The 12999-nt window shown below is 43.0% G+C and overlaps 1 protein-coding gene across 1 annotated transcript; it reads right to left on the bottom strand.

The window, feature by feature from the left end:
• Positions 1-2482: 2482 nt before the first annotated feature.
• Positions 2483-11237, bottom strand: LOC114584886 (alpha-1-antitrypsin-like). The gene is made up of 4 exons (XM_077931505.1): positions 10610-11237; positions 5634-5904; positions 3391-3538; positions 2483-2674 (listed from the first exon to the last, which is right to left on the bottom strand). Exons 1-4 carry the CDS (start codon positions 11235-11237, stop codon positions 2483-2485), a joined length of 1239 nt encoding a protein of 412 aa, XP_077787631.1.
• Between the last annotated feature and the right edge of the window lie 1762 nt (positions 11238-12999).

Raw genomic sequence — 12999 nt, 5'->3', positions numbered from 1 at the left:
GTTGGCCTGATAGCCTACCTGACCCTTCCCCAACTTCACGCCAGGACAAAATCATTCTGAGTCGTCTTCTCAGAGGAGTTGGGGTGTGGCAAATTCATCCACAAATTGAGGTTGGGAACAACATTGTACTAGGAGATTTTTGCCTTCATTGTCAGTATCCCTCATGAAGAATAAATGAGAAAGCTATAATTCTTAATCAGTTATTAGGAAAAAGAATAATTGGGAAAGAATTCGGCCAAACCAATAACACATCCACTTGGGCCCCGCTCTAGCAACCCTAATCCATGTTTACTTTAAAGCCCCTCCTGCAAATCATTGTGATTGGGATGCACTGCTAACATAATTCACTGTGATTAAAAGCTAGACCTGTCCTGTCAAAATGAAGGGTTTCACCTGTTCCCATCTATAGCCCTGGGCATTTCCTTAGTCAGTGGTTTCATTTCTTAGAAAAGAAAAAGGGCAGCAATGAATTGTTGGGGGGAAATAGTCAGCTCAGTAGACTGCACACTCCCTGATCTTCCTCTACACTCCTTGTTAATTGTGCAATCTGACTCAGTAACATGAAATCACACAATTTTTCCATGCTACGCAAGGAGCCAGGGCACATTTATGTATTTGCAAGGCAGTGTATATAAATTGCTCCCAAAACAATCCTTTTTGTTTGGCTTGTTGATCAGAAAATCAAACAATAGAAGCCATTGTTTAGATAATAAATAACTTGAGACAACCAGCTTCAACTTCTAAAGAACACCTCACATGTCCTTTCTCTTGATAAGGAGAGCTTCCGAAATGTTCTGTGTTCAAAGCAGATATGCTACCACTGAAATGGAGCCTTTACCCAGAGGAAAAATCAACTGTGTCCAGAGCCACTGAGCGAGTCTTAGATCACCACCTGTCGAGTTGGATGGCCCAGAGAGATTCAGGGCTGCCAAGGGGTGGATTGTCAAGCAGGAAGGAAAGCTAGTCACTTTCAGGAAAACCCAGAAAAAGGCCAAGGCATAACAAACCACCACTTTTATCTTCTGGGAGAATGTAGGCATGGGGTGCGTGTGGCAGAATGGGGTATGGGGTTCTCCTTTTCTGCCTGACCATCCTCGTTTCCAATCCACCCACCTACAACAAACACCTATGTATTTTAATCATTCATCCTTCATTCCCTTTGTTCTCTCTCATTTTGTTTGTGCTAATGTCTCTCGGAGTCCCATTGTTCCCACCCCACCCCACTGCATGTGTGCGTTTGTTTCTTGCTTCTCTATTTTAGTTTGCATGCTCAAAGTTTCATATCAGCTGTGGCACACATTTTTATAATTTCTCTAGAGGGGAAACTAGATTGTTGGGGCCCTTTAGGGGAGCAAGGAGGGAACCAGCCAGTGGACTGATGACCTAAGCTTGGAGGGTTGTTTGTTTGCTTCTGCCCCCACCACAATGGCTTAGCTTGAAAGAATAAGCTATAGCTCATGGTGTGCAAGTGGAGATTAAATATATTAGACCAATTACCAGATGGCATACTTCGAGAGCCATAAAACAAAGGTGGGAAAACTTTCTCTCCCAAGGGTTGAATCCCCTTTGGGGTTCTCTCAGTGGTGGAGGGCACAGGGCCAGAGACAAAAGTGGGTAGAGAAATGAATGCAAGGTTTGTCTTTGTACAGTAGGCTAGTTTGTACCCCACTTTTAACCATGGTGTGTCTGGGGCATGGGTGAATCTCCTGCCCATCACCAGTGCTGATTGCCCAACAGGACCAGCTGGGCATGGCCCCACCCAACTCTGACAATGTGGCCAGGGATACGCATGAAGGGGGTGCCAAACTCTGCCCCCGCGCTGGAGCACTATTGGGTCCTGGATGCCCAGCCGCAATGCCACCCACTGGAAAAGGTGAGCGGTCCTCTCTTTATCCTCCAACAAAGGAAGAAAAAGACCCTATAAGACATATAAGGGCACATTCCAGCCAGTCCAAACCATTAAGGGAAGGTACAAAGGAGATCTGGTAGGGGGTGTGGCTTCGGAGAGAGTGTGACCTTGGGAGAGTCCCAAGAACCAGATAGAAAGGATCTCAGAGGCTTACATTCAGCCCCATGGCCTAAGGTTCATCTTCCCTGGCATAGAGGAACAGGGAATATTTGATGGCACTGCTGTCCTTCCTCTGATCTACAAACTTGTCATACAGTGACTGAGATGCTGCTGTCAAGATCATACTCCTTTCATCCAATTAATAACATGTTTTTCAAGACTGCGATCTTAGGGATGATATGCACCGCACACTGGTTAGCATGCATCTTTTGGGTTATGCGTTTTCTGCTGCAGAAAGAAACACAAAATGCTTTAATAGATTTCCGTGTATCACATCAGCATTTGATTTATTTTAGAAGGTGTGATAGTGACAGCCCAAGCATAGTAAATGAAATCTAAGTATCTTTTCACGCATGCTATATATTTAAGCGGCACCCAGCTGCCAGCGCTGCAGGAAGAGCACTAGGTGACTTCTTAGTTCTTTGTGGGATCTGCAACTTTCCCCAAGAATAAGATGGCCTCAGTAAGCCAGTCCATAATTAAGAACATGAACGGGTGATTTAGTTTAATTTCAGGTGGGAGGGACGTAGGTCCAATTTCAATAAAAGTGACAGCTGCAGCTTCAGTGCCATTCTCATGGACGTTTAAATAAGCTTGGTGAATAGCCTGTAAAGAAAGCAAACAAACATTAGTACAGACAGTGACCCAGAGTTAAGTATATGAGAGACTCCTGCTCCTTCAGAGGAATCCATTGAAAGTCTTTGTCGACTTGCCACTTCTTACTCTCATGATCTCTTGATCTCACCCTCCCAACCAATCATGTGTGTGTGTAAAGTGTCATCTTGCACCTGTTAGCCTGGAGGAAGAAACTGAGAAGGTTTCCTTATGATCTCTCCTCTCCAAAATGATCCTTAATGATGTGTGATTCCAATGGTCTGTGTCCCATGACACCAATGAGCCCTATGCTGCTCCCAACACAGAGTCAGCGCAGCATTTTAAAGAGTTGTGGGTATTGTATAGAAGCCTGAGGAGCAGGGTGCCTGGACAGCCTTGCCTTATTAGAGATCATATCTTAGACTTGCTTCACACATGATTTTTTCATCTATTGAGATGAATTCTGGATGGAAGGAAATGTGAGCACTCTTCCACACGTGAAAAATTGCACAAGTGTATCTTAAGTTGTATTTGTTTTCATGTAGAAGACACTGGGCACATGAATTTTGCTTACAAGGGAACAATCTCCATGTGTGGTGCCACATTCAAGTACTCTAAACCTCAACTTTATTTGAACCCTCAAATATATATCTGACCCAGAAAGCAACATATCAATGTGGAGTCTTACGTTCAATTCTTACACTATGTTGAATTTTTTATAAACCTACCTTAGTAACCTTCACCTCAGGCTTCCCAGTAATTCCAGAGAGGTCTGCTTGGTCTGTGAATAATTCAGTTATACCCATTCTACTTAGTATCTCTATAAGATCATAGCGTCCACGAATCATTAACTTTGGAAGGTGAAGTACTATTCTCCTATTGAAAGTAGAATCAGAGGCTATTAAGATTTCACTCTTAGAAAATGTTTAGATGACACAATTTGTAGACACTTTACAGTTTGGCTAGATAAAAAATGTCAAGATTAAAGTTGTAAAAATAAGCACAACAGTGTAAAAATGCTACCTAATATTCACACAGCTTTAAATTAAAAATGTGTATTTCCTTTTGGATTAAACATTTCCCCCAACTTTTATTATGTTTCAGTCAGAGGAATGGAGTCAATATGGTGGATTTAAGCACACATAGACCTCTGCTGAATATAACATTTTGTATGTGACTACTGTTCCTTCTCTCAGATGCTAAGTGCATCAGTGGTGGTAGTGGGAGCAATTCTCCCTATGTGGTGCCAAAGGAGACAAACAGCCCATCTACAGCCTCAATACACAGTTGCTGTTTGCTTGAACCAGCCCACCGATCCAGAATGCAGTACAGGCTTAGATTATCACAAACAGGCTGCATAGAAATGTAGACCACTCCCCTGAGTTTTATTTCAGGGCAGGTTTTCTTTTGGTTTCACTGCCAATCCATGGGTGAATTTATTTACTTTGCAGTGTTTTCTAAGGGACAAATCAGGGATAAAAAAAACAGGACTCTTCTTTTGATTTAGACCATTGGCCCTCTTAGCCTAGTATTGTTGACAACAGTGCCAGCCTGCCCATGCAATGGGCTGAAGCATCTGCATTGGGCAGTGGCACCCAAGAGGTGGTCCCCTTGTGGGCACTGTACCCACCCTGCCACCGAGGGAGAAGAGATGGAAGCAGTGTCAGCAGCTTTTGCCAAGATCTTTTGAGAGCTAACTAGAACCCAGATAAGGAAGGTTTTGCAGGGGGTGGGGGTGGGTTTTGGTGTCAAGACAGCTGTGGGAAAGCACCTTCCCATTTTGCCTCAGGCATTGAAACAGGATGGGCCATTCCTGGTCTACCATGACTGGCTGCTGTTCTCATAGATTTCAGACAAAGGCCATGAAATCCAGCCCTGCCTTGAGATGAGGCCTGAGGCTTTCTGCATGCAAGGCATGTGTTCTGTGACTCAGCTATGGTCCTTCCCATGAATAACTGATTGCAGCTAACGGGGCAGTCTGGGTAATGAAGAGGTGCCAAGAAGGTGAAAAGGACTATCATAGACAATTCAGGGGAGATGAGACTTTGGGATTAGAGAACTTTAAGCATGGTTGGGAAGATTAATAATTGGCCAAGTAGCTACTTTTCAGTCTCTGAACTGAAGCTTAAGCTGATCCACCACAAGAGGGAGGGAGGAGGTCACTAGGTGGCCTCATTCCCCCCTCCCCCACATTGTGTTCATGGCAGGTCTCCTCTCTTAAATGTTAATAAAGTTGTGGTCCTAGTGTGTCTTCCTACTTATACCAGGCGTGCACACTATTTGTGTCCACTGTACATGACATCTTTGGGTTTGTTTTCAAGCAGTACTAGCAGATGGTAACACCTGTACTCAATGAGAACTTTGAATAGTAAACTCCATTAGAACCTCTTTTGTGCCTATTGAATATATATTTATATAACCAGCCTAAGGTTAGTACACACACACACACACACACACACACACACACACACGAGAGTAATTTTAATGCTCGCTAAATCTAATATTTTAAATATTAATTATATTGTAATTTGTTACGATGTACTTATGAAATAAAAGGTTGGGTGTATCCCCCCCCCGCCCAAGAACAGGGAAGGGTTGTCCAGTAGCTTGCATTTTCTGTTCCCTGTGAAGAGAACAGGAAGCCCTAGATTGTATCATGTTCCATGGACACATTGAATAAGGACTTGAATCTGTATTGTAAGCATTTCGCTCTAGAATCAGAAAACATCTGTGCAAGAGATGTGGGCTTATTAGCACTGATGGATTTTGCTTTTCTTCCACAGAGATCAGGGTGGAACAAAGGGTTCTGCTCCTTGTTATTTAATCATACAAGATAATAACAGCTCTGAGGCTGAAAGATGCGGACTTGCTTCAGGTCACCCAGTGAGCAGGAATGGCTATTAAAGTCCTGCTTGTTCCAGGTGTAATGCCCCCTTTGTGGTGATTTGTCTGCTAGAGCACACAGACTTACTGTTGCCTCACTGATCTCATCCATTTTAGCAAGACGTCTCTGTTCAGACCATCTTCCACTTGCTTCAGTTTCCCTTGATCAGGCAGAATGAAGAATGCTACGGCACCGCTTTTGTAAGGGAGCTGCACCACCTCACAGGACAGACTTTCATCATAGTACGTCTTAAAAGTGCTGTCTTTGATCATCATGGGAACTTTCACTGTTGTTTGCTCATCCACAAAGAAGTCTTCTTCTCGAGTGTTCTGACTATTAAAAGGACTTTCCCAATAATCTAATGAGGACAAAAACAAGAGGGTACAGGTCATTCCCATAAGATCTGGTTTGGATGGGCGGGGTATAAATAAATTATTATTAGTATTATTAGTATTATTATCTCAGAAGCAGCCATTCGCTAGGCTTCCAGAGACAGTGAGTCTGCAGAGTTCTGCTAGGAGATCTTGTTTCCACTCCAGCTGCCCTAAAAGTCTGGGAACTGATGGTTCCTGGTTGTTTTTCCTCATTTAATTGGCTTACAGTGTGAAATATTTCTTCATGATGCTCCATCAAGAAACATGCACTACCCTCAAGATGGAATTTGGACCTCAGTTCAGTGCTTCACCTCAGTCTGAGGCTCATTGTAACCTGCTTTTTTTTAAAAAAAAAATATTTCATAGAATCATAGAGTTGGAAGAGACCACAAGGGCCATCGAGTCCAACCCCCTGCCAAGCAGGAAACACCATCAGAGCACTCCTGACATATGGTTGTCAAGCCTCTGCTTAAAGACCTCCAAAGACAGAGACTCCACCACAGTCCTTGGCAGCAAATTCCACTGTCGAACAGCTCTTACTGTCAGGAAGTTCTTCCTAATGTTTAGGTGGAATCTTCTTTCTTGTAGTTTGGATCCATTGCTCCGTGTCCGCTTCTCTGGAGCAGCAGAAAACAACCTTTCTCCCTCCTCTATGTGACATCCTTTTATATATTTGAACATGGCTATCATATCACCCCTTAACCTCCTCTTCTCCAGGCTAAACATGCCCAGCTTTTATTTATTTATTGCTTTTCCAACAATTTAAACAATACACACAAAAAAGAACAATACAATACAACACACAAACACCACACAACACCAACACATTAACAAAACAAAACAAAAACAATCCAAAACACATCAAACAACTTCAATATCCCATCCTTCATTCACTTATTTCAACGACCTCCTCACACCTCCCTTTTTGTATTCCACTTCTATTAATTGTTTCAGCAATTCCTTTCCATCTTCCTCTGTTTTCTATCCTATAATTATCTTAACACATTCTAACCTTATTTTTCCTTTAATATTCTATTAATCTATTTATACTTAATTCCTTATAACATTTCTACTAAAGCCATATAACTTCATTCCAACATTCTTCTAACATTCATTAATTTTACAGTATTTCTGTAAATAGTCTTTAAACTTTTTCCAGTCTTCTTCCACTGACTCTTCTCCCTGGTCTCGGATTCTGCCAGTCATTTCCGCCAATTCCATGTAGTCCATCAACTTCATCTGCCATTCTTCCCGGGTGGGTAAATCTTGTGTCTTCCAATACTTCGCGATGAGTATTCTTGCTGCTGTTGTTGCATACGTAAAAAAAATTCTATCCTTCTTTAGCACCAATTGGCCGACCATGCCCAGGAGAAAGGCCTCTGGTTTCTTCAGGAGGGTATATTTAAATACCTTTTTCATTTCATTATAAATCATCTCCCAGAATGTGTTAATCCTTGGGCATGTTCACCAAAGGTGAACTCTAATCCTCAGATTCGTCTGTTTTTCTTTAAGTTCAATCATAGCAAGCGTCAACTTATGTTCATCAAGTTGCCTCTGTAGGGCTGGTACTCTCTCTCTCTCCAGTTGTGTTACTTTACATTCAGCAGCAACGGCTTTCTCCCTGGCTTCCTCCGCAGTTTGCCGTATCAAAGTAGATTCCTGTATCAATTTCTGGGTGGTTTCTGTATTGGTATTGTTTATACTTTCTGTATTTAAGTCAATTTTAGTAATTGCAACATCCACTTTCGCATTTATCACGTCTATTTTCTTGTGAAGCTGTTCCTGTGAATCATTTATCTTATGTAATGCAACCGCTAAGGCCTCTTCTGTCGACATTCCTCTTGGTTTTGAGTGTGCTGGTGCAGAGGCAGCAGAAGAAGAAGCAGGGGGGCCTGATGTTGAGCCTCTCCTGGGTTGCTGCCAATTCCTCCCAGACCTTAATGTTTTTTCAGCAGTTGACTGGTCTGTTTTTTCCTTTCCATTTGCCATAACACTTAAAAGATTCAAGGTCAGTCCCAGAGTCTCACAGTTTTTTATCTTGCAGCTGGAAATTCCCCTAGTCCAGCTCTTATAAAGCAACCAGTTTCAAAGGCTTCCACTAGGGGAAAACAGTTTCTATTTATATTAGTCAATAATGTCCTCTTTTAAACACAGTTCAAACAATCCAAAGTTAGTTTCAGTTTTCAGTTACTTTTACTCCTTTTTAAAAGCAGCCGGAGACAGTAGAAACAATGTATTTCTCTTATTTAGCTAACTGTCAATGAACGTTCTAAACGCTGTCAATGAACAATCCAAAAAACGTCAGTCCTGCTAGCAGCCCGTTTCCAGGGTCAGAGCGGCGGTATTTTAGCTCTCTTCACTCTCTCCTGCAGGCATACTCAGTCCACAACTTCCCCCCCTCTTCTCCTGCTTCCAAGGGGGGGGGGGTTAATTTAGTCTTTTACAAAAGGCTTTCCAAGATTTCAGCTTGCAGCCTCATTGCTTCAGTCTATTTACAAAAGGGGAAGGCGGACTTCCTGTATTGAACCTCCCCGTTTCGATACCAAATTAAACATTTAAAAATCCAATTCTCCCACTTCAGCTCTACTCACGGGTAATTACTTTGAAGTCAAATTGTCCACAGGAAAAAGTCAGTGCTCTCCGGCAACAGCTATGCGGCTTCACTCCGTGGAAGAAGCAGACGATTCGAAGCACCGCGCTGCTCACCCCACGTCGCTCCGGACCCCTGAAACTGGGTTTCCCCACGAGTAGGGGAGGCACAAAGGGTGCCCGTCGAATCCCACGTTCACAGGCTTCTCCCGCCTGTGATTTTTTGCGGGTCTCCGCCTTCGCCGTGGCAGCCAGACCCAAATTCCCACGGAGCAAATTCCTCCCGATCAGAGGAATTCCGCCATTACCGGAGGCACCAACCCAGAAGTCTCATTGTAACCTGCTTGATTCAGCTGTCAGTCTATCTGCTTAGTCCACCTCCCCTTCATTATCTGAAGAACAACAGTGATTGTAACTCTCCCCCCCCCTTTTGCTAGAACTTGATGGAATTTGTAGGCATAACAGCCTCTCTAACATTGATAAAGTCTACAAAGTTGCAACTAATTCCCATTAACTTTCTTATGGTGGTAGTGGTGGGGAATTGAATGGAATTTGCAGGCAGGATCACATGCAAAATTTCCTGCAAAATTTCAAAAGGACAGATGCTGTGTTATTTCCAGCAAAGGCTGATGTTACAATTCTGGGATGGGCAAAAAAATTGAGTCCCTTAAATATCCCGTAGTGCTTTGTGGGTCTGACCTTTGCAAGTATGAGAAAGCTGCTATTTGATCAGAAACCTGCCAAATTGTGAACAAACTGGGCCAGGGTCCTTTGTGCTGCACACTTTTAATAAGACATGGAGGGACAACTAAAAGGGATTTGCTTTCCAGTTAAAACTACAGTGGTACCTCGGGTTAAGAACTTAATTCGTTCTGGAGGTCCATTCTTAACCTGAAACTGTTCTTAAACTGAAGCACCACTTTAGTTAATGGGGCCTCCTGCTGCCGCCACGCCGCCGGAGCACGATTTCTGTTCTCATCCTGAAGCAAAGTTCTTAACTCGAGGTAATATTTCTGGGTTAGCGGAGTCTGTAACCTGAAGTGTATGTAACCCGAGGTACCACAGTATTGCCCCAATTACAAGTTTAACCTATCAATCACAATAGAGCTCTTTCTTCCCTCACCTTTTGCTTTCCCTTCCCCCATCATTTAACCCAGGAATAATTATGTATGCAGGAAGTTAAGAGAATACACTTTTGTTATGTACTGAGTTAAATAGCATCCAAAATGCAGCAGTCTAATTGGTCCTGGAACAATGCAGCAGTATGACTGGTCCGCAGGAGCCACCCAATCCAGCTCCAGGAGGAAGTGAATCCACAACCTGATTGGCCTACAGGAGAATCCTGGAATTAGCCAATCACGTGCGGCCCATTGTGTAAATAATGTATATAAAGCAGATATTATGGGGGAACTTTCATTCCTCATTACTATGAGCTGAATAAAGAGCATGAAATCCACACTCGACTCTGAGTATATTTCAACTTTTTAGCTGATGCTCGTGAGAAGCTTTCTTTTTCTTTTTTAAAGAGCTGAATCTGCAAAGCACTACAGAGTTCTTCAGGGGCCCTGCTTTGAATTATCCCACCTTGTATGCATCCTGCTTCTCGTCTGACAAGGCCCAAATCTGTCTGCCCTCATGGTTTGGTTCAGTATTCATCTGAATACAGAAGAAACCCATGGTATTTGCCTTATTCTGAGCCAATAGGGAAAGCTCCGGGGTGGCGGGAGACTACATGCTATGCTGAACGCAGTTTCTGTAGCTCTTCTTCCCAAATGAACCCATCTCATTACAAGCAGAAAGAGTGATAATGTTGAAGGTTAGTTATTACCAGCAGGGCAATACCATTGGAGAAGGTCATTTTTCCTCCCCTGCCCTCAAGTTGATAGACATTGCCATTCAAATGGTCTGCATGTGCTCTGCCATGTGCTCAATTTGGTGGGGCAAGACTTACCTGGGCCCCCCAGTATTTTATTCAAGTTGGCTCTCCTGCAACAGAAACAACAGATTGAGCAGTATCTAGCACTAGTGCTTAAGCAGTGGACATTTTAAGTTAGTTACAACACCCTGCAATAATAAAAAAGTAAACTCTATCTGACTTACCTCTCATGTAAAGAAAACTTATAATAACCAATATAGCTCTTGTATCAAGATCCTTGACAATATCAGTTATTTTTCCATGGGTTTTCTCCTTTATGTAGTTATTGATTTGGTTCTCGGCTTCTGTAGCATTCTCAAAGTTAGTAGGAAGAACATCAGCCTGATAAAAATATTTGGCATTATTCAAGAACTTTTTCCGCAGCTTAAATTTCTTATTTGGGAAAAGGGTATTCCCAATGCTCCGTTGGATTTCGGCCTCAGTACTGTTTAGCTTCTGGATAAGATGACGGAAACCTCTATGAATTTCCTGCTCGCTGGTATCTGTCTGGTTAAAGCAAAGTCCTGACAAAAGCTGACTCCGAGTGGTAGATTTGGCTGCCAGCACCAGCAAAGCCAAGGGCATGGAAATGATTGTAGGAGAAAATAAAATGTTTTTCGTATGAGCCTCTAGAGCAACCTGGCGGTAGAATTTAAAGGCAAACTCAGTATTCCCTGGGGCTATCTTCTCATAGGGTAAATTGCCTGGTTGACTGGTCTGACAGTTAGCAACAGCTAAGAGTCCAGCAAAAATCAAATACAGATTGAAATGAAGTATTGTGTTCCTCTGAAAGTAACCTGTAAAGAATGACATTTCTGTTACTAGATCCAGTGACAATAATATAGTCATTGCCTAGTTTGCATATAAAGCCAATCTGTGGTTTGTTGAGCCAGAATGTGGTTTGTTTGAATGTCTGAACCTAGTGCAGACTAACCATGGTTTGTTTTGGGCAGCAAACCACAGACTGCTTGCCTTACAGACCAGGACTTGCTTTAACTGTTGTTTGGCATTGTGCCTGAACTCCCCAGCCATGTTTAACCATGCTTTGTTTGCCACTACCCCAAGCTCCATACAATTGCCAACCTACAGACACATGAGACAAGAAAATAGAAAAGCAAAGAAAGTTCTGAAGAAAGAAGACATGGTGTCTGGATACATCGGTAAGAGGCGCATCAAACATAACATCCACCCAAACAAGCCATGGATTGGTATTATGTCTGAACACAGGAAACTCTCTTGAGGTGTTTGCTTTCCAGATGGCATTCTTTATGATGATTGACCTATGGGAGTCCGTTCAGTGGTGGATCCTATCTCATTGCTGGGAGTAGCCTAGAATAGCATTTGGCTTTTTTGCTGCTGCATCACACTGTTGACTCATGCTAGGCTTGTGGTTTACTAAGACCCCTAGATCCTTTTCACCTGTACTACTAGTAATCCAGGAGTCCACCATCTCATATTTGTGCAGCTGGTTCTTCCTACCTAAGTGTAGAACCTCCCTATGGTTGAGCCCAGTTCTCCAATCTGTTCATTCTGAATCCTGAAATATATAAACTTACAAGCTTGGTGGATCAGGGGAATGCTGTGGATGTAGTGTATCTTGATTTCAGTAAGGCTTTTGACAAAGTTCCCCATGATATTCTGCATTATATTCTACACACACACACACACACACACACACACACACACACACACACACATAGAAGCTGGTAACCTGTGGGCTGCATGAGATAACTGTTAGGTGGATTTGTAGCTGGTTGACTGACCAAACTCAAAGAGTGCTCACTAACAGCTCCTCACCATCCAGGGGGGAAAAAGGGACAAGTGGGGTCTGCAGGGTTCTGTCCCCAGTTTGTTGTTGAGGGCAACCAACGTGTCCAGAGGAGGGCAACCAAAATGGTCAAAGGCCTGGAAACGATGCCTTATGAGGAACGGCTAAGGGAGCTGGGCATGTTTAGCCTGGAGAAGAGGAGGTTAAGGGGTGATATGATAGCCATGTTCAAATATATAAAAGGATGTCATATAGAGGAGGGAGAAAGGTTGTTTTCTGCTGCTCCAGAGAAGCGGACACGGAGCAATGGATCCAAACTACAAGAAAGAAGATTCCACCTAAACATTAGGAAGAACTTCCTGACAGTAAGAGCTGTTCGACAGTAGAATTTGCTGCCAAGGAGTGTGGTGGAGTCTCCTTCTTTGGAGGTCTTTAAGCAGAGGCTTGACAACCATATGTCAGGAGTGCTCTGATGGTGTTTCCTGCTTGGCAGGGGGTTGGACTCGATGGCCCTTGTGGTCTATTCCAACTCTTTGATTCTATTATAAATACAAATGAATGAAACATCACTGTCATCATCACCATCATTTATGTACTGTCCTTCCAGTGAGCACTCAGGGCTGATTTCCTTAAGAATGGATACGTTTGATCTTCTTGCAGTCCATGGGACTCTCAAGAGTCTCCTCCAGCACCATAATTCAAAAGCATCAATTCTTCGGTGACCAGCCTTCTTTATGGTCCAGTTCTCATGGACGTGCGCAGTGTGACAGGAAGTACTGATAACAGTTCTGTGTAACTTGTAACTTG

Source organism: Podarcis muralis, chromosome 1, assembly GCF_964188315.1.
Source record: "Podarcis muralis chromosome 1, rPodMur119.hap1.1, whole genome shotgun sequence".
NCBI lineage: Eukaryota > Metazoa > Chordata > Lepidosauria > Squamata > Lacertidae > Podarcis > Podarcis muralis.
This window is presented reverse-complemented; position numbering and strand designations above follow the sequence as displayed.